Source organism: Empidonax traillii, unplaced genomic scaffold (genome assembly GCF_003031625.1).
Source record: "Empidonax traillii isolate 1590-97213 ecotype Southwest subspecies unplaced genomic scaffold, ASM303162v1 scaffold209:size809316, whole genome shotgun sequence".
Taxonomy (NCBI): Eukaryota; Metazoa; Chordata; class Aves; order Passeriformes; family Tyrannidae; genus Empidonax; species Empidonax traillii.
In genome coordinates, this window is record NW_020955402.1 from 435372 (window position 1) to 458621 (window position 23250).

General features: G+C 39.6%; 1 protein-coding gene across 1 annotated transcript in view; it reads left to right on the plus strand.

Moving 5' to 3' along the window:
• Positions 1 to 23250, plus strand: part of SYN2 (synapsin II) — a 168435-nt gene that overhangs the window by 46949 nt on the left and 98236 nt on the right. Inside the window, exons 2-4 of the mRNA XM_027887417.1 lie at positions 15373 to 15430; positions 17831 to 17922; positions 21553 to 21709. Coding sequence (XP_027743218.1) covers positions 15373 to 15430; positions 17831 to 17922; positions 21553 to 21709 — 307 coding nt within the window. The remainder of the gene's footprint in view (positions 1 to 15372; positions 15431 to 17830; positions 17923 to 21552; positions 21710 to 23250) is intronic.

A 23250-nucleotide genomic window follows, 5' to 3' on the forward strand; every position in this document is an offset into this window, starting at 1 on the left:
TTTTTCTCTGCCTTTATTGGGAGGTTGAGCAACAGATTATGGAGTGGTTGTTAAGGGAGCTTTCACTGTGTTCATTTTCCTTCTGCCCTTGTGGTGATTTGTAAAATACCACATAAATATTGATTCTGGACTCTGATGCAATACTTGCACTCTTTAAAACAAAGCCAAGGATTTATAGAGTCCCTAAAGGAAATGATACACTGTCTTCTTGTAGACCTCTGAATATATATATGTGCCATGTCTATGTGTACACATGGAAATCATTTATATATAAGCATACACAGACATAACACCCACCACTTCAGTTTTAGGTTGGACATTTGTTGCTGAAATAGTTGAACACGAAACAGAAGCACTGCAAGTAAAGTCGAGACTGCAGAAAATATTATGACATTTTTTTACTTGATGTTAAGTACTTTGCTGACCATACATGGAGGATGAAAGCAAAAAAAGTCTGAAACAGCTGGGGGAAATACAAAGCAGCAGAAAGGAAGGAGAACCTGAGAGAGGAAAGGAAACTGGAAAAATAACTGGTAGTGGCCATTGGACATGCTGTTAGAAAGTCTGGCATGGAAAAGTGGGAGCAGTGTTTTAAGTGGCCAGGAAGAGAGCAGAGAGCACACAGGACATGTTGGTTTACTCTGCCTGTATTTCACTGCATAAAAAATGCTTTGCTAGCAGGACTGGGGGGGGAAGTGTAAGAACCAGGGTATAACTTCTGTGTAAAACAGATGATTTTGTCAGTAGGCGACTCAACTCTTCTGCAGCAGTGTCAGCACATCATTCAAGAAGATCCACAGCACTGCACTGGGAAAAGGGTATTACCAGTTAAAAGAAGAATAATGGCAGATTTTAATCTCCCTTGCTTGATTTGGGAATTTCATGCCTCTGTCTTCTTTTTCAAGCTGTGACAATTTCAAATTCATCGTATAAGTTTTATCAGTCAAAAGTACATGTTTAGTAATCAAAAGTACACATTTCAGCAAGTTTCAGATTAAAAAAACATTCCTGTATCTTAGAGGAAGTTTAATAGGTAATGAACACACTGATACATTCTTTGGGCCTGATTTGTGTCCTTGATGTTGGTTGTACTGCAGTGGAATTAGAGCTGAACAGCAGTCGTGGCATCACAACCGGTCCAGTCACAGCCTGGATTGTCTGACGATTGCTTTTCCACATCTACAGATGAACCAGCACAGGTTATTAACATCCATAATATTCCAAGCACTCGAAATTTTCTTGTAAGCATCTTTTTTTTTTTTTTTTTTTTAAATTAAGGTTACGTCTTTTGAAAACAAGTAAGGACCCAGTTCTCCATTCAGATAAATAAGTGTACTCTTTCTTTGAAGGGAATCAAAAACATACAACAAATAAAAATAATCACATATCTGTTTTCTTTAAAATATATGTTTCTCTGAAAATTTAGGGATCTCTTAAGCCAATCTTATGATTCTTACTAGGCCTGTGACTCAGATTTTTTCATTATTTTTTGTATTCTAAGTTTATGCTCGAACAGATTTTGCCTGCCCACAGACTCCCTCCCATCTGTTCAGGTTAATGGGTTTTCTGCCTGTGCTCAGAAAGGAGCATATTGCGGGATTTGAGAGAGGAATTTTATCTCAAGACACCGCTAGTCCTTAGAGTCTACTTAAACTTGGTTGCCAGGACTACTCCATCCTAGGCAAACAGGATAATGAATTTGAGATTGTCTAACAGAAAAATGAGAACTACAGCCTGCCTACAGAACGAGAAAAAAGATAGATGTGATAATGAAATATGAATTTTGGATAAACATTGTGATTGGGAAATGTTCAAGCTCTCAAGTCTTAAATCTGGGGAGGGAGAGGGGGGTGTGGATGGGGGTGTGAGTGGGAAGAAGAGAAAAGGAGGAAGAAACTGTGAATCCAGAGATGAGACAAAAAGTTGTAATACCTTTTATAGGGGGATAGTACAAAAAACCCCCTCAGTAAAGTCTAAATCGAGTGATGCATTTGATATGGTATCATGTTAGAACTGAGAATTAATCAAAGTATCATAGTATTATGAGTTTCAATTAAGCCCTTAAAAGAACTGCTTTCTTCAAGCTGTCAGTCCAGGGAAGATATTCAAAATATGATGATTCACACAAGTATAGAAAGGATGAAGAGTTTGAAGGCTGGACCCACTACCTTTATGTTTTAAGAAAGTGATTATTTAGAAAGAGTCCCATTTGCTCTTTCCTTTATTTCATAAATCCTTCCCTTCCTTGGCTGTGCATCCCCCCATGTCTGTCTTTCCCTCCCAGCTCAGCAGTTTGGATGCAGAGGTCAGGTGTGGTGTTGTCAGTCCCGCTGTGCTGGCTTGGCTGGTGGTGTTCTGTTTATCTGACACAGTCATTCACATTCCTCCGGGGTTTGAGGACTCCTTGGAATAGCTGCATGGCAAGGCTTTGCTTTGCAGTATTTCTGTTCCTTTGCCTGCTCTGGTTGTTGGAGTGGCAGCTTTTGGGCCGTGTCACAGCACATGGGGGTTCTGTCTGTGCAGTGTGTGCTGGGACAGGCGAGGGAAGAGCTCACTGTGACCCAGCCCGAGGGGCTGACTCTGCTCCAGACTGTGGGATGTGCTGGGGCACGGGGCAGGTGGCAATAAAGGCTCTGGAACATCTCTGAGAGAAAGGGCAATAGCAAACCCTACCAATTATCTCTTCCTCAGCAGCAAAGTGCAAAAAGCAGCCCAATTTGTGACAGAGCCATGGAAGTGTTTTCAAAGTGCTTTTCTAACAGGGAATTGTGTCTGAATGTACAACAGTGATCTGCTGGTTTCTGTCAGGCTTACCAAGGAAATAACGCTGCTTTAGAGAGCTACTTACAATAATTTGTTCCTTTCTGGGCACATATATTGAAAACTGGGTGTTCTGAGTTGCTTTTAGACATGCTGTCCTGCCACAAAGAGTGTGCACTGGGGATGATGTGGTAGTTTGAGAAGTTAGCAAGGGAAGGTGGAGAGGAACAAGGGTTCAGCCATCAGTGTGCCCAGCTGTCCTGTCTGTCCCTGAGGGCCCTTGTCAAGATGTTGACATTCAGTCAGAAGGCCAGGCCTTCCTTTGATGGGAAATTAGGATTTAATCTCTTAAAAATAATGAAAACTGGGTAATTTTGCTTTATTCTTTATTGTTTATACAAATATCTAGTGATAAACTGGACTAAAAGTGACCATGTGTCCTGTTCTTTCTTTGGGATGAATGATGGTCATAAACTGGTACAAGGAATTTCCCAGTTTTCTTTGTCTCACAGTTTTTGATATCTAGACCTGTCTTGTGTTCATTTCTGAGTACAAGTTTCCACTTTGCTTTCCCTCTGACCCTGCCTGTGGTGAGCTTGTTCCAAGAGCCGTGTCCAAGCCAAGGGAGCCACAGGGGTGTTCCAGTCAATAATGGGGGACCACAACAGGCTCTCCCCCTGGAGATGCATCTTACCAGTTCCCCTTCTTCCACACACAGCACAACTTCCTGAGTGAGATACACTGTGCTGGCAGAAAGAAAATTTTAGGAAATCTAATGTAGCTGTTATTTATTTATTAAGTAACAATGCATTAACGTTCTCTTAAATTTATTTTAATTTTTTCAGTCTCTCATACTGAGGAAAAATGTAAAAGAAAAAGGTGGTGATGGCTTTTGGCCAGTGCCAGCACTGTGCCAGCGTGTCTTGTGAAATCTGCACTGTAGCTTGGGTTGTGATAAATTCACTTGTTTTATTGTAATCTGAGGGACAGCTGAGAAAACACCTCAGCTGTTTCTTTTCCCTTGGAAATTTGCAGAAGCAGAATTAGAGCTCAATATGTAGCAAGAGAAAGTAGGTGGAAATTACTGATCAAATTACCTTTTGCTGTTCCGAGTTTATTTGCAGCGATTAATATTCCAGATTAAAATTATACCACCATTACTTTTTAATAGTTTTTGATTGGCAAACTGGTGAGCACTCGAAACTGGAATATTTTTTCCGGGTGATTTTCCAGAGCTGCAGCTCCCAGCAGATGGCAGTGCTGGACTGGATGTAGGTGAGAACCTGCTTTGGTCTGTTCTGAAGAGGTGGCAATTCATGCAGGAGCTCTGATTCATTTCAGGGATTCATTATTCCATAAATGAGACATTGTAGAAATGAGTTGTGGTTTGTTTTGCTGTCCTTTTCCAGGAGAGTAGTGACAGTGAGCATCCCAGAGCAGTCTTGAAATGGCTGAAGATACAAAATAATGTACAGAGGTGTAGGATTTTTGTCTTAAATAATCCTGGTCGAATTGACAGAATTTGAAATGCATTTAGAAGAAATGCCCATAATCATGGGATCCTTCATTAAAACTCACGAAGATTGGGTTGGTTGACCATAAATCTTGATGAAGGAATCTGTCCTTATTTGCTATATACTGTTAGTGCATGTTGTGACTATATTATCAAAAAATGAGATCCACCTAATAACAAATCTTAAAAAAAACCCCAAACCCCACAAAAGTAGTATTTCCAGTTCTGTCTATAACTCAGTGCAGGGTTTTTTTCATTACCTGCTGGACAATGGAATGTAGAAAGCAATTGATGAGAGTGGAGAGACTGAGACTGTAGGAGCTTAACATGAAGTTAATGAACATAATGCTCACTAGGTTTGCTGCTGATTGCTATAAAAAATAGATGTTGTTTCAGAAAATAAAGTTATAAAAACTTCTTGGGGTAAGAATGAACCTCTAAAGTGAAAAAGGAGAAAATACATAAAATACCAACTTCTAAAATGGTCAGAAATATTTGCTGACTTGCTTAAAAAAATTAACAACCATGTGTGCAAATCCTGGGGAATTTTCCTTTGACTGTGCTGTTAGGAGCGTAGGGATTACTTGCTCATTTTGTTTATTCTAGTTTTTTTCCTCATTCACGTCTGAGAAAAGAAGGATTTTAGAAGAAATTGGCAGTGTGCCACTCTTTGGGATTTTGATGGGAGAGTCTCCTCAAAGCAGTCAGTGCTATAACTACAGACCGATTTGTCGATGCAGTAGCAGACTAAACTGAGTGGAGCAGCCCTTCTTCCTTAAGGAAATTAAACTTGCAGTGTGGAGACCCTGGGTCTCCAGCTCCGAGAGGCTTTCAACACGTCCTGAATTTTTGTCCCAACAGGCCTTACTGTAGAATAATCATGAACATATTCTTCCTCTGAATGCCGTTGTTTGTTGATGTTGTGTTTACTCACCAGGAGGATTATCCTTGCGCAGAGTCATAAATTCACTCGTGGATTCATTTCCCAGTAACTTTCTGCAGATTTGGGTGTTACGTAAGGAGGGCTTGCACATGCCTGCCGTGGGCTTTGCCAAATGGCAGCATGTCCATGGGAAAAGCACTCCCATTCCCTTCTCTGGTGACTCCCATCCGGATGAACCCCTGCCATGGATTCCAGGCTTGTGGTTGCCCAAGGATCCATGAGCAGAGAGGTGACCAACAGCACAAACCAGCCCCTTCCCGCTGGGGACTGACGGGGTGGGTGTAGCCCCCAAAGTGAGGCAGGGCTGGGTTCAGTTCATCTGCTCAGCATCCTGGACTAAGTGCTCTGTGTCCCCAAGTGAGTCTAGGACACAGCTCCTAGAGCAAAGACCTGCTGAAATCTCTGAGATTTTGGAACAGGCTTTGCTACTGTGTGCAAAAGAGAACAGGTCCTGTTCTCCCCCCTATATTCAGTGGGGAAATTAATTCTATAAATGTGAATCCTTCAATTATGTAAAGATTGCAACTATTGCTGAGCATGACTATATGTCAAAAGAGAATGTTTGTTTGCGTTTTAGTTGCTTCATGTCTGTTACACTACCATTTTTTACCAGTAAATCTCAGATTTTACACCATTTATTTATGCAAAATAAACAGTGCTCATCTGGGAAGGGGGAGAGATGTTGGAATCCTGCTCCTGTTCAGTGGCCTCTGCTCCTCACAGCTGGGAGGGCTTTGGGGCTGCTGGGGGCTTGCAACACAGCCTCGTTGGGAGATTGCTGCTCAGTTCCCTGGCACACTGCTGGATTTCAAAATGCCCAGTCTGAGGTACGGTGGGATGCTCCAGATTGCTTCACTGCAGAGCTGAACACCACCCCAGTGAGGTGCAGCCCCTGCCTGGAGCAGCCCCTGCCTGGAGCAGCCCATGCAGATGTGCAGCAAACACGTGGGGTAGTGTGAAACTTGTTTGATTCCACTGTTCAGGAAGCCCTACAAATTCAGCTCACTTGGGTTTACAAGCACTGAGGAGGGTGTGAGCCATTGTGGGATTTTGTATTATTGTAATGCATAATGAGACCAAATTGAATGTGTCTCTCTCTCACAGAGATTTTTTGTTTCCAGTTCAGCCCCTAGTCAGATGCACTGTGAGCAGATGAAGTGTTTGCACAGCTGCCTCCAGAATTGCCTGTCAGATACCACTGTCACACAAGTCCTGTTTCTCACCTCTGATGGCTCCCCCTTTGTCACAACATCCTTGAGGCTTGGGGTCTGTTTTGTGTTACAGATCCCAGTAGATTTGCCTGACTTTTAGCTTTTTGGACTGTTTCTGTGTAGGGATTTTTAAGTCCATTTTTCCAAGGTCAGCCTCACCTGGGGAAGGGATGGGTAGTACTTCCTGTCTAGAGTATGAATTGTGGGGCCAGTTTACTGTAGTGAAAAATATAATTCACTGACTTCAGCAGTATTAGAAAGTTCTTTTGTTCCCTTATCTGTAGAGGGAAGCTGAAAAAACTCAGGAGCACAGGCTCTTAATTATTTGGCTTTTTAGAGAATATTGAAATCAATAAACCAAACAGGGGTATACTTGAAGTACGGACAAAATTATATATGATTGTACTTTAAAGTAAAATATTAAAATACAAGGTGGTTAGATTAGTTTTCTAACATACTTGGGAAGCTTAAACAAAAGTGAAAAAGTGATAATGGCAAAAACATTTTCTGTTTTCTTGGTATCCATTTGCACTGAGAATTATCAGTATAACGTAATTCCGAGGGCTGTTGTAACTTGAGTATCTTGAAGCAATTGGGTTTTTGTGGCAGCATTCTGGACCTTCCTCTAAAGCCAGCGGGTAGATAAAATGCATGTTTCTGAGGCTCTTTCTTCCATAATAACTGATAAATTAGTATTTTTGCTCTTAGCACACTGCATGAAATCCCTCTTCCCTTTGTGGAGGCAATCGCATTGGAGGTACCACCCACCTTTCTGATACACTGGGAATCTTTAGAGTCAGAGGAGACTGTCATGATGCCAATGGAAACTCTGTGTGTGTGAGAGAAAAAAGACCACCTTAATAATATTCAGTAATTCAATTGAAAATAGGAGAAGTAGCATGGAAAGCATTAGCAATTACAAGTCATTTAATCCCTGTTGATGTCAGTGATTAATTTCCTTGTGGGCTGTTGCTAATGCTGTGTTAAATACATAGGGAGTGTTCTTACTGTTGCTGTTAATATGTTTTTTCTGGTAGATTTAAACTATTTTCAAGCTGGGTTAATGATACATGTCGTACCCAACACCCATCCCTGAGCCCAGGCAGACACTTGGCTTATGATAGTGAAGTATTCTCAGTGTTTCCAGCCAGCTCCTGTGAGTGATTCCTGCCTGGCCCTGCTGCTCTTGGAAAGACAAGGTACCCTAAAGCTGGTAAAGCTAGGATGGTCATGGATCTATTTAGCTATGTATCTGATTTATCTATTGATTGGAAACAGGTTTTTAGCCAATCTGATCTACATTTCTTCCTACAGAAGAGGGCAGCAAGAGCCATATACTCTTTCCTTATGGCCTCTCAGCAGATGCTAAACCAAGATTATGTTTTCTGATTGATCCACTCAGAGAAACAGGGCAGCACTTGACTGTCTGAAGTATAAACATAAAAGCTTAAGCTTCAGTTGCATGAAAAAAGTTGAAACATCAGATACTGTTTACACCACTTATTTGGGCTCTACTCAAATTGGACCCCTAGTATTTCTGAAACGTGACACTGGTGACAGAATTGGAAGAGACTGGATCAGCGTGATGGAGATGAGAGGATATCTGAGCCAAAGATAAAGCAATTGCTGATCTGTGAAAAATGTTCAGCACAGTTAAACCTACTTCAGTATTGGTAGAGTCACACAAGTATTGCTGCAAGGGTGCAATGCTGTGGGGTTCCAGGTGGGGACAAGAATACCCAGCCTTGCCCTTGGCAAGGGCCAGGGGTGAGTGTATTTGCAGCAAAGTATTCTGGCATTCGAGGAAATCCTCCCTTCTCCCATCGCCCCATGCTCCCCTGGGCCTTGGCCCTGCATGGGGCTCAAGATTTAAGGTCTGACATTAGGACTGGGAGTTTGATGTTGAACTTCAGCTGGTTTAGCTCCAAGGTCTGGGTGAAAGATGAGCCTCTCCCACTCTCTCCACACGTGCATGACTTTCCCTCTTCCCTCTCCTTCTTACACCTATTGACCAGTTCATTCATAGTCTCATCCACAGGACAAGCTCAGAGAGGAACAAGCTGGAGAGGTTTTCGAGATACAGTTTCTGAATTCAGTGCAGGATCCTCAACGGTGAAAATCCAAACAGTGTGATAACTCAACACGTTATCTGTGAATAACACTGTAGTGTCTCCAGGCACAAATGGTTCAGATTTTCTTCCCTCACAGAGCCACACATAGAGGTATTTGAAACACCTTCGAGAACTCAGTATAAATAGAAAAAATAGAAGGCAGATAAATTTCTGGTGAAGAGTATATTGACAATATGGATTCAGTCTCAAAGATTCTTTCTCTCCATTCTGGTTTATTTGGCTTTTCAGATGTGGCCAGAAATTACCTCCTAGCAGAGTAAAGTCTTTTAGGTTCACCTTATTTTCTTTACTTCAACAAGAAAAAAGTAAACTAACGTATCTGTACGTTATATTTCTAGCTGGTTTGGTTTTTTTTCTGTCATAAGTGGCTGAATTGTGGGACATTTTTGCCATGTCAAGGTAGTTTAGTGTGCCTTCCATTCTAAACAGTAGGGTTGCTCATTAACAGGTTGTACCAATCTGTCTTGGTTATCAACAGATGAGTTGGTAAGAATGAATTTAGGTGGTAGGAGACTTGAAAATGAGAAGTTTGACTCTGTTGCTTCAGTCTGCAATATAATTCTCTTAGTAGATAAGATTAAGGAACTTGGAACAGCTGATGCAGAAGGCAAAGTTTGTCTTCATCAGTAAGAACCATTAAAACCTCCACCAGGATTCAGAGCAGTGGTATTTCGTAATTTGGCTAGTGATGTTTTTCTGTATAAAAGTTGGAACTTTCTATTCATCTCATAAATATAAATATTTTTATGACCCTAACCCTGGGAAAATGTAGTAGTCCTTCTAATGAGTCTAACAGATTTGGAAAAGGTTATAATGTATTGCATCACATATTAGGTCTTCTACTGATGAGGGAATGAACATTTTAAAAGACTCTCATTTGTCATGTAATTTGCAAAAAAAAAAAAAGCCCTCAGAAGTTACATCGTGACATAAATCTTGCACAGAAGTAATGGGCTAATGGTAAATATTACATAATCGGAGGTGTGGGATTTTTGAGACATTACCAGAAAGGCAGCCCAGTGTTTGGGATGAAAGAGGATTTGTTTCACCTTGAGTGGGCAGAAAATGAGGCATTTTCAGTTTAGCATGCTGCTCAAAAGACCCAGAAAATTGAAGTTCAACTGAGAGATCCCAGGGTAGGAGGCACTTTCTCCTTCATTAGCTCTCTAGAGAAAACCCTGTGTTAAGGCACAGAGCAGAGGGACCAATAGAAGGGCTCCAGATTAAAGCCACAAATATGGTTTGGGGGCTTGTAAGAAAAAAAATGTCTGTGCTTTGTTACAATTTCATAATCAGAGGAAAGGAGATAGCATTCTGATACATGCCAAGGGATGGGAGAACTTGATAAATAGGGAAGGCTGCTAATAAATTAGGAGAGTAAAAAAGGGATTGAAGTGGAGATTATGGAAGCCTCTGGAGGTACTACATATAAAACTTCTGTGGAAAAAAAAACGCCTTTCTAGCAAGAGGGATATGCAGCACTGACAGAGAAATGCTTAATAAACTTGTGTTCTTTATTTCTAGATGGTTTATGCTTTATTTTTAAATAAGCTTGTAGAGCTGAATCTCTTTGGGCAGCCTCTCTACTGTCTGGGCAGGGAAGTCCTCCACTGGGGAGTGTTTACTGTGGTTTTTCAGGAGTTCAGCCATCCCTGGGGAAGGACGTGGGGAAGGGTATGAGGGTTCAGAGCCTCTGCAGAGGAGCCTGCAGGACCTTTGGTTTATAAGCAGGTATTTAACCAAGTTCTTTGCTCCAAGTTGCAGAAGTGAGGGAAGGAAAGCCCGGTTCCAGAGGAGCAGTGATTCCTACAGATGTTTCTGTGCCCTGTGCAGTGTGAGCTGCTGGGGGAGCTGTGCTCTCAGGGCCCCAGTAAAGGTGGGCAGATCAGTGAGGAAGGAATCCTGGAGCCTGAGAGAATTAGCTGTGCAAGAGGTGCCAGGGTTAGGCCATCTGGGTGACTCCATCGTGTGCTAAGATACACCAGGACCACAAATGCTTGCCTTTGTTCCCAGTAATTCTCTTTCCCTAGATTCAGATTGACAAGATTGTTCTAGAGTAGTCGAGACAGTGATTTCAGATGAAAATACACAGTGAAGCCTGAGACCTTACTGGCAGAAGCACTTTTTTTTTAATGAACACACATTTTCCCCTTCAAAAGGCTAGACTAGGATTTAGAGTGAAGAACTGCATTAATTGTGTCCTGCCTGTCATACTGAAAAAATGAGTATTTTTATGAAATTAATCAAGTTTTAGTTGGGGTTTCTGTGAATTGTCATTCACACTGTGAATGACTGCAAAGAGCAATCCTTGTGTCCTTGCCATTGCAGTGCTTGCACTGGATTCCAGCTGAGTGATTAACAGCAAAATGCGACTGGCCTGATACAAATGTGAGCTATGAAACCTGTAAAATAACCTGTGCTGTTTCAGAGCCAATAAAATGTGCTGCTGTGATGATTTACAGGTTCCTGGTAATGGAGATTATCATTAATCTGATGAAATCCAACTCAACAGGGAGCACTCCTAAAGCTAAAGGATACATTTGATGTGTTCTGTCGTTTATTTTGTGGGGATGGTCTGCTTCTTCTGAGGCAATTTCTGTATGAAGTAATAGCTTGAGCAAACACAAGTGTTTTATGTGAGAGTGAAATACCAGCTGGGTCAAGTGCCAAGAATATAACTTCACACTGCAGAAACAAAAAGAACGTGTTTTAAATCCAAATAGAACGTGTTTTAAATCCAAATAGGTCTTTGCAGATTCCAAATAACACTTTTAAGAGTATCACGGTCTTTAAAAGCCAGGTTTTAAATAGGATATATATTTTTTGTAAGTCCCCTCTCCATCTCTTGTTGCAGAAACGTGTAACAAGTAATATTCTTAATATCTTCTTCTATTTAGTCATGATAACCTCATCGGAGCAGTTCCAAAGGGTGAGTTTTATTAGCTTGGCTGATTGGTTGAAAGTCAGCATAGCAAATGTTGGTACTCTCACATCTGGAGCACGCTGATGTTGAGAGACATTCCCACTGGTTTCAGTAGATTGTTTAATTCACATGAAATGAAAATACTGTGCAGATCTTAGCATATGCTTACTTTTTGTAACAGTTTCTTATGGTTTTCATGTATTTACAAAAGCCTTTTTTTGATTGAATTGAAGAATTAGTTATTTCTATTTAGACTTGAAGACTGATCTTACTTTCTCTTCACCATTTTCTGGTCTGTCACTGAGTGACACATTTTTTAAGTCCAGTGAAGTCTGGCTGTGTGTGTGGCATTACTCTGCCAGTGTGTTTACAGGTGTGGTAATTCCAGTGATATCTGAGCACATTGTGTGTATTTGTATGTGGAAATATACATTACCTTGCTTGAAGTGAATCCCCCCACCTGTTTGCAGATGTTGGCAGTCTGCAGTTTGTGTGCTCTACAGGGGCTACTGATCTAAATGATGGACAAACTTGACGTAGCAATTATTATACTATAATAATTTTAGAGTATACAGTCTTCTTATTGATCAGATCAGTAATGAGTAACACTTTTCATGATTAATGCTTAATTCATTGTCCTTGCCAATGTTCAGTGAGTGGCATGAGTTCATGTTAGGCTGCATCTATGGCAACTGCATATTCTATAGCTTAATTTGAAATGTGCAAGGTTTTCATCCAGAAAATGAATTGTGAAGCAAGAAATGCATAAATATTTCACATATATTTTGAAAAGATTCTGACTGTAAGAAGTCATACTGGTGACTCCAGTAGGCAGCATTGCTACTAGAGCTGTCTGCTTTCTCTCAGCTGGCCTTTGGAAAGCAGTGTTTGAGTGTCAGATGGATAATGGCACTACTTTCTTTTCTCCTCATGTTCAGTGTAAAAAATCATCAACAACGGGCAGCAAATGTTCCCTGAACTGGGGCATATTTGTGCTTTAACTTTAATCGTGCTGACAGCTCACCTCACATGAGACCTGTTCCTGGAAACTCCAAGAGTTGATATGCAGGTGTTCTATGCTCAGGACCAAGAGTAGTAAGGCTTAATAGGAATTTCAAACTACAATTGAGTGGAATTGTGTAAATTCTTTGACTTCTGTTCTCCATCTCCCAACAGTAAAAAAAAAAATTAATTAATGTATGTCATGAACATCTTTATGATAAGATTGCACATTCCTTATATTGAAAATGGGAAATTCAAGTCAAGCAGGGCATGACTTTATTTCCTAGTAGAGTAAATAAAAAGAAAGATTCTGTTTCACAGCAGTTTCTTAGAATTTGTTCTGAAATGCCTGAGTTGTGAGTCTGTAAGTTTTTTTTAGAGATATCAAGATAAATTCTTGTACTTTTTTGGTCAGCATTTGGAGAAGATCGTGGAATATCATAGATTTTTATAAAAATTGTTCTTGAAGCTGCTTTGAAATGAAGTCACTAAATGATTCAATTTTGCATTTGTTTTCAAGCCCCAGATTGCTTAACTTCAGCACTTACTGTTTATTTTCAAAGCTGAAGTCATTTGTTGAAAGGTGAACCATGCCAGAGTTTAGCTGTTTGGAGGTTGCCTCATCTAAATGGTGTTTAAGTAGAAAGACTGAATTTAAAGGAATAACACCTCACTAATTAATAATTAACTAATATTTTCATTGTCTCCCTAACCAATATGTGCAATGCACTTGGAGGCAAAGAGCAGAAGAGCTTGTCTTTGGCTCTCTGTGGGCTCCCAGTTCCATTTCCTTTCTGAAAGAAGAAATCAGTTGCTGATGTTTGTGAAGGTGAGCACTGGGAGAGGTTTAATCTCTGTGTATGGCCAAGTTACAGTTCAGCTTTGAAGAAACTGAGCATTATTCTACACTTATTTTTCAGTGTTCAAGAGGCATCTGCACTATAATGTAGCCAACATAATTCTATTTAAATTTTGTGTCATGTGATGTCCCATAGTGCTTTTACCTCACCTGTTGCTGCCTCAGAAATAAAATCCGGGAGCTCATCCTGTTTCCAACAGAATTCAACAAGAACACTGCTGTTAGAATCGTGGGAGGATCAGGATGGGAGTTTGAAGTATTTTTTGCAGTGGTAAATATTAGTTTTTCAGAGAGACATTAGAGCTGTCTTTGTGAGTTGGGTGTTTTCTCCTGAGGCAGATCTTTGATGGTGAGACCTTCCTCTCTGGTCTGGCACAAATGACATGGGTTATCCTGCCTCTGTTAGATTAAAATGGTCCAGCTGATGCTTCAACATAAACAGCACTATAAAACTTAAGCCAGGTCCAGACATCTTCAAAGCTTTCCAGAGATAATATTCATATTCCCAACATGGGATTTCAAAACAGATTTAGAAAAAAAAGAAGTGATTAATGATATTTCTGTGAGTTACACTTGTGCCACAGGATATTTAACTTCGGCTTTTGATGTTGGCAGAAATGTTTGAAAACGTTCAGGTAAGTATGCACCTCCTATGAGAAAACAATGGATTTCAGACTTCATCTTGCATGTGAATTTATTGCAAGAATACAGGAAAAACCCATAACACAAGCGCTTTCTTCACTGTTTTCTTCTCATCAATTGCATATTTTTACAGAATGAATTGTCAGGCAGTATTTTAGTGCATTATTTCGGTATAAACACCTTCTTTGCTTTCTACCATCCCTTATCCATAACACATAAGATGTCCTTAAGAAATATTCTGCCAAAGGAAGTATTTCCAGTTGTTTATTATGAAGTTTGGTTCTTTCACTATTGAAACCAGTGGTGAAACTCTTCTGGCCCACGGTGGGAATGTGATTTTTCAAAAGCAACATTAAATTGTTTTAATGTGTAGTATGCAGTGCTTTCACTGGTGAAGTGGACGTTGTGTAATATAATAGCATTTTGCCAGATGTTGGAAAAGGACAGAGTTACTTTTTCTTAACACTTGAGATGGCGTTCTGTGTTGTTCTGGTTTTGGACTGTGCAAAAAATTTGTGCTTGCATGTAATAGAAGTGGGAAAGGTATTCTAAGCTTTGGCTTGAGCAAAGAAAGTGCAGAGAGCCTGATCCCATATCCCTCTTCAATGTCACTATGAGAGTAGTTCCCTTTTATCAACAGACTGACCTTTTTTTTTTTATAATTTCTCTTTTAGTCCAAAGCAGATCCATGCTACCTAAGGGACAAATTCCTAGAAGAATGTCATTGTTAGACCTGGGAGACTGGATCAGAGAATTCAGTTGTTTTATTGCTGCAATCTTGGTGCATAATAATTACTCATAAGCTCTCCTTCCCATTAATTACTTCAACCCAAGTTATAGTTTCTAGAGAAAGGAAAACTGATCAGTAAACCAGGCATGTACAAATTTGACAAGTCTTCAGTACCTCTGATGCTTTCTTTAAAAACAATGAAGGTTTCTAAGCACACTGTTTCCAATAAGCCATTTTTCTAAACAAACTATGTGATAAAGGTGAACGTGAGTGGTTGCTGGGAAGTGGTTCACATTGAAATTATTTCCACTGGCATTGCTGACTTTAACAAGAGCAAGACTGCACCTGTTTAGTGGAACTCCTTTTAGATTAATAAATAACTGTGAAACATGTATTTCAGTATGTTTTAATATTTCAGTAGGTTTTCACTTCAGTGTTGAAAATCACACTATTCTATTTATCACAAAGTACGGCGTGGTGGGATGTTAAGGAAACAAGGATGTCAAAGGACAAAGAATCGTGCATGTGTAGTAGGTAGAGACAATTACTATGTGTATGTATTTTTAAGACACTTGAAGGCCATGCAAGCAGCTTTTCTGTAGCTACTGATTACAGATACATATATCCTTGATTTTCTCTCTCCCTTTTTTCCTGCAGGGCCAAGGCTTTTCGTGGAAAAAAGGTCCTTGGAGAATATGACATAAAGGTTGAACAGGTAACTGACTTAATCTGCATGTTATTTTTAGATTTGTGTATGTATACAAATCCAGATATATGCCACATTCCTTCCTGGTGGAATTTAAAAGGCGTGTAGGGGTGGCTCTTAGGGACATGGGTTAGTGGTGGCCTTGGCAGTGCAGGGTGAATGGTTGGGCCCCATGAGCTCAGAGGGGTTTTCCAGCCTAAGTGATCCCTGATTCTGCAGGTACATGTGCACAGGTAGACACACCTGTGTGTCCTCCCAGCCCACTGGGAAGCAGGGACCGAGTTGCTGTGTGGGACTGAGCTGCCAGCTGGGGTTAAACCACAACCCCTTTTTTGGCACGCAACATGGGCTCTTTTTACAGGATTTTGACCATAATTTGCACAACATGATAAACATCTTGTATTCAAAAGTTGTTGCTTAGAGACCTTGAAGTTCCCAGACACTCCATGGATTACTTGTGGCATTTCTGTATCACTAATTCCTCACTCAAAAATGTAAATGCTCTCTGGTTGCAGTGCTAGCATGGGGGGGTTTAAAAAACCCTGTAACAAATAGGAATAAATATGGAGATATATTCAAGGTGTTTTAGAATTATGGCTATTTTATTTAAGCTGTATATCTGAAACTAGGGGAGTAAATAAGTCTTTTACTTACTTTTCTTAATTTATTTCCTTTTTCACTGCTTTTCTATCTTGAATTCTACAAATAGATCCTACTGCCAGTAGTGTCAGTACTTAAACTATGTTGTTTTGTCATGGAATTCAAAGAGTGAGGGAAAATGATCACTAGCTGCATGGATCCAGCTTATCTAAATTCACTGTAATAGTACAGCATCCATTCTTTACACCATTGAATATCTGCTGATGCTTTTGGCTTGGAAACATGAAGGCTTTGCCAGGGATCTTCAAGAGTTTTGAGGGAGAGGCAGGAAAAAGAAGACAAGCTGTTTTGTCCCAAAGTGCCATTCACACCTAGATCAGACCATGCATTTGACATCACACACACTGTCTCTTTAATGTGAACAAAAGCTCAGTTTAAGCCTGGAATTTCCTTCATATGGTCTGTTGTGGGACCAGAATTGCCTTTAATCAGGGAGAGACTGGAAGTTTCTGAACCACACTGATCACTTTGTAACACATCAGCGCTGTGACACTTGAATATAGTTATTCGCAACTGCTTCAGAGTTCTGTTGATGATACCAGAGCAGGATTTCATTTTACACTGCCTGCAGCAACCTATCTTAGCACAACAATATTTTCCATCATGTACTAAGCTTTTAAAATGATTTATTGTTCGGAGAGTTCAGTTGTCAGTCTCAGATTTAATGGACGGTAAATGATTCTTTGACACTGTCAGCACTTACACAAATATTTCATTCTCCCACTATTCGTACTGTTTTAAAAAAATCTTAAAAGTGTCCCATGTGCTTAGAGTGTTCTAATGCTGAAGTTGTAAAAGTGTAGGGGGTTTAAAGAGCAGAGCTGTGTGCTGGAAATCAAGCACACACTGCAGTGATGGAGTTGGAACAGTAGTTGGAAGAGTCAGCACTCCCTTAACTGGGCACCAAGTTGTGAGAGCCTCACAGAGATTTCACTGAGGAAGACTTTCAGTGATACCATTTGTCAAGAGGAGACTAATGAGAATTGTGACACTCTCTATTCTGTGCTGGTGTCTGGGACAGCAAGGACGCTTTTATTTATCCCCCAGAAGACAGTTGGCTGCATTTCAATTATTCTGCTGGGTAATGTTATTGTAAAGTGCCTTGAGAGTCTAAGCCGGTGAAAGACTGTGGATAAATGAAAAACATCCTGTCCTTTCCTTTCAAATAACTGTAGATTCAGAGTATGGAAGTGGTTTCTTTTAAATTCCACATATCTAGTGTGAGAAGACTTTTGGAAAAGTGCTTTAATTGTGAATTTTGTGAGACAATTGTTCATTAGCACCAGATCTTTTTAGAAGAAGAGTAAATGCACATGAAGGAAATAGAAATGGCTAAGCTATGTGAAGAGACACTAAATTCTGTAAGAAAATATTATTTTTACCTCAATTGTTTTAATGCTGCTTTTATACTATTTTCTTCGAAATGTTATGTAAATGTTCAATCTGTTTGATAACACCATGCAAAGCAAAAAGATAATCCCTAAGTTTTTATGCAGACATGAACAAGTAAATCCACTTGCTACTGCCCCAGAGTCCACTTTCATCAATGTTTTTTACTTTTTGCTTTATTTGGATTAGAAATGGTTCAAATATCATGTGTCATACTTGGCAAATGCTGTTGGATTAATGTCCTCTTGGTGCTCATTGTATTTCAACGGTATATTGTCAGCAGTTCAGACTTAATAAGGGATTTAGGAAAAATAAAGGTAAAATAAACCAGACTGACTAATGTGAGTCTTGTTTTCATAGGCAGAATTTTCAGAAATCAACTTGATAGCCCATGCTGATGGCAATTATGCAGTAGATATCCAAGTAATTCGAAATGGCACTAAAGTTGTCAGGTAAGAAAAACTAAATAGAACAACAACAAAAAGCAATTAATGGCATAATGTGTGTATGTAAAAGGGGCTGAATGGTCTTTTTGTGTGTGTGCAATAGGGGGTTTGACTGATGCAGTGCACCTTGGTCAAGAAAAATAGGAAATGAAGTATCTGATCACTGCAGTATGTCCTGCTTGTGACAGGAAGGACATATCTTGACATTTTGATCATAGGAAAGATAGGTTTGATTAAGTAGGGAGTGAAGTCCAGTATAAAGAATACATAATTGGAAAATAGGGCTATTGATTTAGGTTTTATTTTTGCTTTGAAAATACACACAGCCTTGGTGATTCTGTACTGGCCAGACTTTCCCAGATGAGCAGTATTTATTTCCAGTGTGGAATATTTGCTATTGAAACAGGCCAAGTAATAACACTTCTCTCAGGGCAGTTACTGGAATATCCCTGTCTGTTTGAAAGATCTCAGTTTAAATGCCTGAGATTTCCCAATAGGCTGTTTTCTCCAAAAAAGATGATGCGAACTGAAGACATAATAATTTAACGTAATTTTTTTCAGTGAGGACATCAACAGCCTTGCAAATGTAAGGGGAGAAAACAGGGGTATGTCTGGGCAACATAAAAACTTCAGTATTAGCAAAATTATATCAGGCAGTTCTTTATTTTATCTAAATTGTGAAATTGCTCCTATTTTGGCTGGTACAGTTAAATGTGACTGAAGTGTAGCAGTTTTTTGGCTGAATTGTATTCAGGAAGGTAGAGCCAACAACAGTGATCTTGGATTTTACTTACTCATGTTTATCTGTGGGCAAGAGTGAGAGGTCAGGGAGCTGGACAGCATGTCTTGGATCTTAATGGCTTTACACAACATCTTTCCAAATAAAAGATGTGAAAACCTTTACTCATTCATGTAATAAAAATCAGGGAAAAATATATGGAAAATAAGTTTATGCTTCAAAACTCACAACTGGTTAATCTCTTACATATTTTAAAAATATTGCAGCTTCATACAATAACAATAGTCTTGTGCCAAATTCACAAGATTATTTCCTTAGAAGAGGAAGAGATTTAATTGGTTTAGGGTTGGTGGGATTTTTTTAGCCAGTGATACAGGTTATGGAGCCAGGAAATCTTGATCACTACTCCTTAGTGGCTTTTTGTAGGGAGCTTTCCAAAAAAGAACAAAAATATTGAGGCCAAGTTAGCATGAAAACATGTCAGTAGTTTATGAGTTGAGAACCTCCAGAAAACATCATCTATGAAAGTGTATATTTGTAGTTAGTGAGAAAACTTAGCAAAGCTGCTGCTTATGTCATCAGATAACTCTGATAATGAGATGACAAGGGATTTTGGAATATTATCAGTTTTATGGGTAATTTGTTTATCCAGATAGAACTGCCTGAAGCTGATAAATGTCACTCAAACCTGGTATGAGATACCTGCATATGTGTGTGTGTTTTCTGGTGTGAGAGGGGGACTGAGACATGATGGGAGAGCAGTTTTCTGTTTCTATGGTAACTGGAGGTATGTGTTATTAATTTGAGGTCCAAAGTGACCCTAAATCAGATATTTATGGGCAGCATATTAGTTAGCAAAATCAGAGCAATTTCAGTGACAACATTTTTCTGCCTCAGTTTAGGAGGAAAAAAAAATGTATATAAGGCACCTACTTGTTTGGTTTCTGTGAATGAAAGTCAAATCCTGAAAAATTGTATCTTATGCTGCATAAGGCTGAGGTTTTGGATCTTACAGGTGCTTGAGTCAGGATTAAAATTTTTCTCATGACCCTTTTTTGTATACAGTCACTGGCCAGCATTAATTAAAGAACTAGAACAATTATGTGAATGTATCATATTCCTTTGAGGAGCTTTTGCAAAGGAAATTTTTTAATTTTTAAAAACTACATTCCCTCAATTCCCCGATTGTTTCATTAAATGGGTCTTTTAAAGGACACTTTCTGTTCTTTTATTTAAAACCATGGTGCTGTCTATGGGATGATGTGTTATCCCCTCAGCACTGTTTCAGGGGATAGAGGTGATCTCTTTCTTTCACTGAAGGATCTGCAATTTTGATTGTTAGTCCTCTAAGTATTCTATTCATGCTGGGCTAGTAAATTGGATTTCCATGTTTCAAACCCTTGGCACAGCACCATGAAACCCAGATCACAAATTGTCAGAGCTGTGCTGCAAACACATCTTAGGAAACCTGTTTAGGCAGGCATTTCTTGACAAGTTTTGGTCCTTGAGCTGCAGTGCCATTTTAATGACAGGACAGCAAAGCTGTAATGTTGCTTTTGCCAAATCGTGCAAGTTTGGTTTGGGTTTTTTTTTTGCAATGGCAGTGGTAAAACACTGGCACAGGCTGCCCAGAGAAGCCAGGGCTGCCCCATTCCTGGAAGTGTCCAAGGCCAGGTTGGACAGGGTTTGGAGCAACCTGGGCTGGTGGAAGGTGTCCCTGCCCATGGCAGGGGTGGAACAAGATGGGCTTTAAAAAATCCCTTCCAACTCAAACTGTTCTATGGTTCAGTGGTTTGAAAGCCAAGTTAAGAATCCAGCAAATCTACTTTGACTACTGCATTCAGGCTGGAATCTCAAAATTGCTAAAGCAATTTTAAACATGGATTTATTTTGGTTTGTTTTCCTGGAGTGAGATTTCTGAATCATTTTGTGATCTTCAGAGTTTCTCATTCCAATATACAGCTTGTGTTTATTCAAGACATGTAAATAATTGCTCTAATTTACCCTGTAGTTACACCTCTTTCAGGAAGCTGATAGCTTCAAGCTACTCAGGGTTTCTTTCTACCTATAAAATTGTAATGCAGAAGAAACTCTTTCAACAGTCAAGTTTAGGAGCAAATTGCCCCGTGCTGGTGGCTCTGTCCCGTTGTGCTATTTCTTCTGTTTTTCACAACCTTCTTCAGCAGCTACAAGTCAGGGATTGAGTAAAGTGAAAGTGGTGTCAGACTGCTCTCAAAGGTGCAGGGTGATAGGGCAGGAAACCACAGACACTGCAGCAGGGGAAACACTCATTAGATTCAAGAGGGAAAAGAGGGCTAAAAATGCAGTTGTAAGTTTAGAAATTCATTTTGACAAATCTCTTGATCAAAAGTTTAATTGTGGTTTTCTCCATTTTGGTATGATGCCTTTCGGCAGCAATGGTGTTGTTTCATCTCTTGCTGTTTTAAAAACAGCCTGACAATAGTTATGAAAAACATTTTTTCCCAAAAAGCTTACGTTTCTGGCAGAGCCATTTGCCTGCCTGCTTTAGTTTTGATTGTCTTTGCTCAGAAATGGGAGTACACAAGCTTAAGAACACGCTCAGAGTTTATGTATGTGATTTTTATATGTGTTTTTCTTTCAGGGAAACAACCTGAAATCAATGATAATTTCTCTTTCCTCCTAATGGAGTCACATTATTGAGGAGATGCTGATGTTTTCTGAACATCAGTTGAAAAATGATGCAGTCCAGATTTTCACAGAGCCATCACAACTCCTTCCATCTTGTAGCCTTTACCTTTGGTTTGAGTGCTCTTTCAGCCCTTCTCTATCCCTCAGTTTTTCCCCTTGAATATTTTGCTCTTGAAGGAAAAGCACTTATATCATTGACTGTCAGCAATGTCTCTTTTCCCTGCTAGGTCATTCAGGCCTGATTTTGTCCTTGTTCGACAACATTCCTTCAGTATGGCCGAAAATGAGGATTTCCGTAACCTGATCATCGGGATGCAGTACGCTGGGATCCCCAGTGTCAACTCCCTGGAGTCCATCTACAACTTCTGTGACAAACCCTGGGTGGTAAGTGATGCACCCAAAACTTCTGCTACTGCTGCAGAGTCAGATAGTGCCTTTTTTTGACTGCTGGTTTAGTTCCCCTTCGTGAATATTGACCATCAGACTGCAAAGTTACTTTGCTGAGCAGTGAAGCAATACTGAAAGGAATAAAAAGTAAACTTATATAGGGTTTTTTTTTTCCAAAGAGACAGTGTGGAGACAGAGAGAAAAAAATATTTGTAGTACAACCAGTGCTCTAAGTGAGAAAGCTAAGGGCAAGGCTGTGCCCTGCTAACACACTTCCTCAAGTGAGGAGAGGGTTTTTATTCACAATTTGTCTGGGAAAAGCAAGCTGAGAATATTTTTCATATTTGTGGTTTTGAGCATAATTTAAACAGGCTTTAGCCAGTGTTTTCCTCATGCCTGTGAAATTCTGAGGGCCATGCTGTAGCAAGGAAATCTGATGCCACTTGTTTCCTGCTTTCAGAGCCCTTTTCACAGCCCTGTGTCAGGGGGGTAGGAGCTGCTCCTCGCAGTTACACCTGGAGGGTCACTGGTCTGGGCTGCTTTTTGTGGAGAAGCCAATGCAGTTTATCTTTACATGCTTTGTAGTGCTGCAGATAGAATATGGTGATCTTTTGGATTCATAGAGGACCAAACACTGTTAGCCACAGATTATCCATGGTGCAGTCACTATTCCCCTAAAAGATGTATTCAGCTGTCCAAGACCTGACAGAAATTTAAAGAATCCCACATGTTATAAGTAAACTTTATTTTTTTCTCTGATGTCTGGATAAGAACAGTTGTCAGTATTTTTCACACTGAAGAAAAGTTTTACAATAATACTTCTTATTGCCTTGAAGATGTTTATTTTTTCACATTTACAATGAAAATCCATCCAAAAAATTGTCAGCAGTTTTGAACATATACTTCTTTGTGGCTAATTTTATTATACTTTTATGTAGCAGCAAACTACTGGAGGGAATAAATAATTAATAGAGCATTTATAACTGAACAGAATACATAAGGAACAGTGCTGGATTAATTATTTTCATAAATTACATTTTCTAGCTGTGTGGTATTTCTCAATGGTTTAATTCACTGTATACAATAAAGCTGGGAAGCAAACCCAGTAGCATTTATTTGAAATGATGATGCAATAAAAAGTAGATTAATAATTCCTCCTTACACATTGCCATATCTGTACCTTTGGGTTTTGCAAAAATTCTCATTGAGTGGCAGAAGTGAATTGCAACTTGGATAACAGCAGGGAAAAAAAGAAAAAAAAAAAGGGTGTGCAATGGAATGGGCTTTTAAAGAATGGGAAATACTGAAGGGCAATCAATCTTACTTACACCAGTGCAAAATTAGGAGTAGTATAGAACTAGGAAGGGAAGTCTGGGAAGTTAGACTACTTATAAAAGGGCTCTCAAATAAAATGAGAATACAAGACCTTTGGTTTTTAAATTGCTGTTCTTCAGAGTGTCAGGTGTTTGGTGGTTTTAGAACTCACAGCTCCAGATGCACAACATCTCTTTTCAACCCTGAGGGCAGATGCATAACCT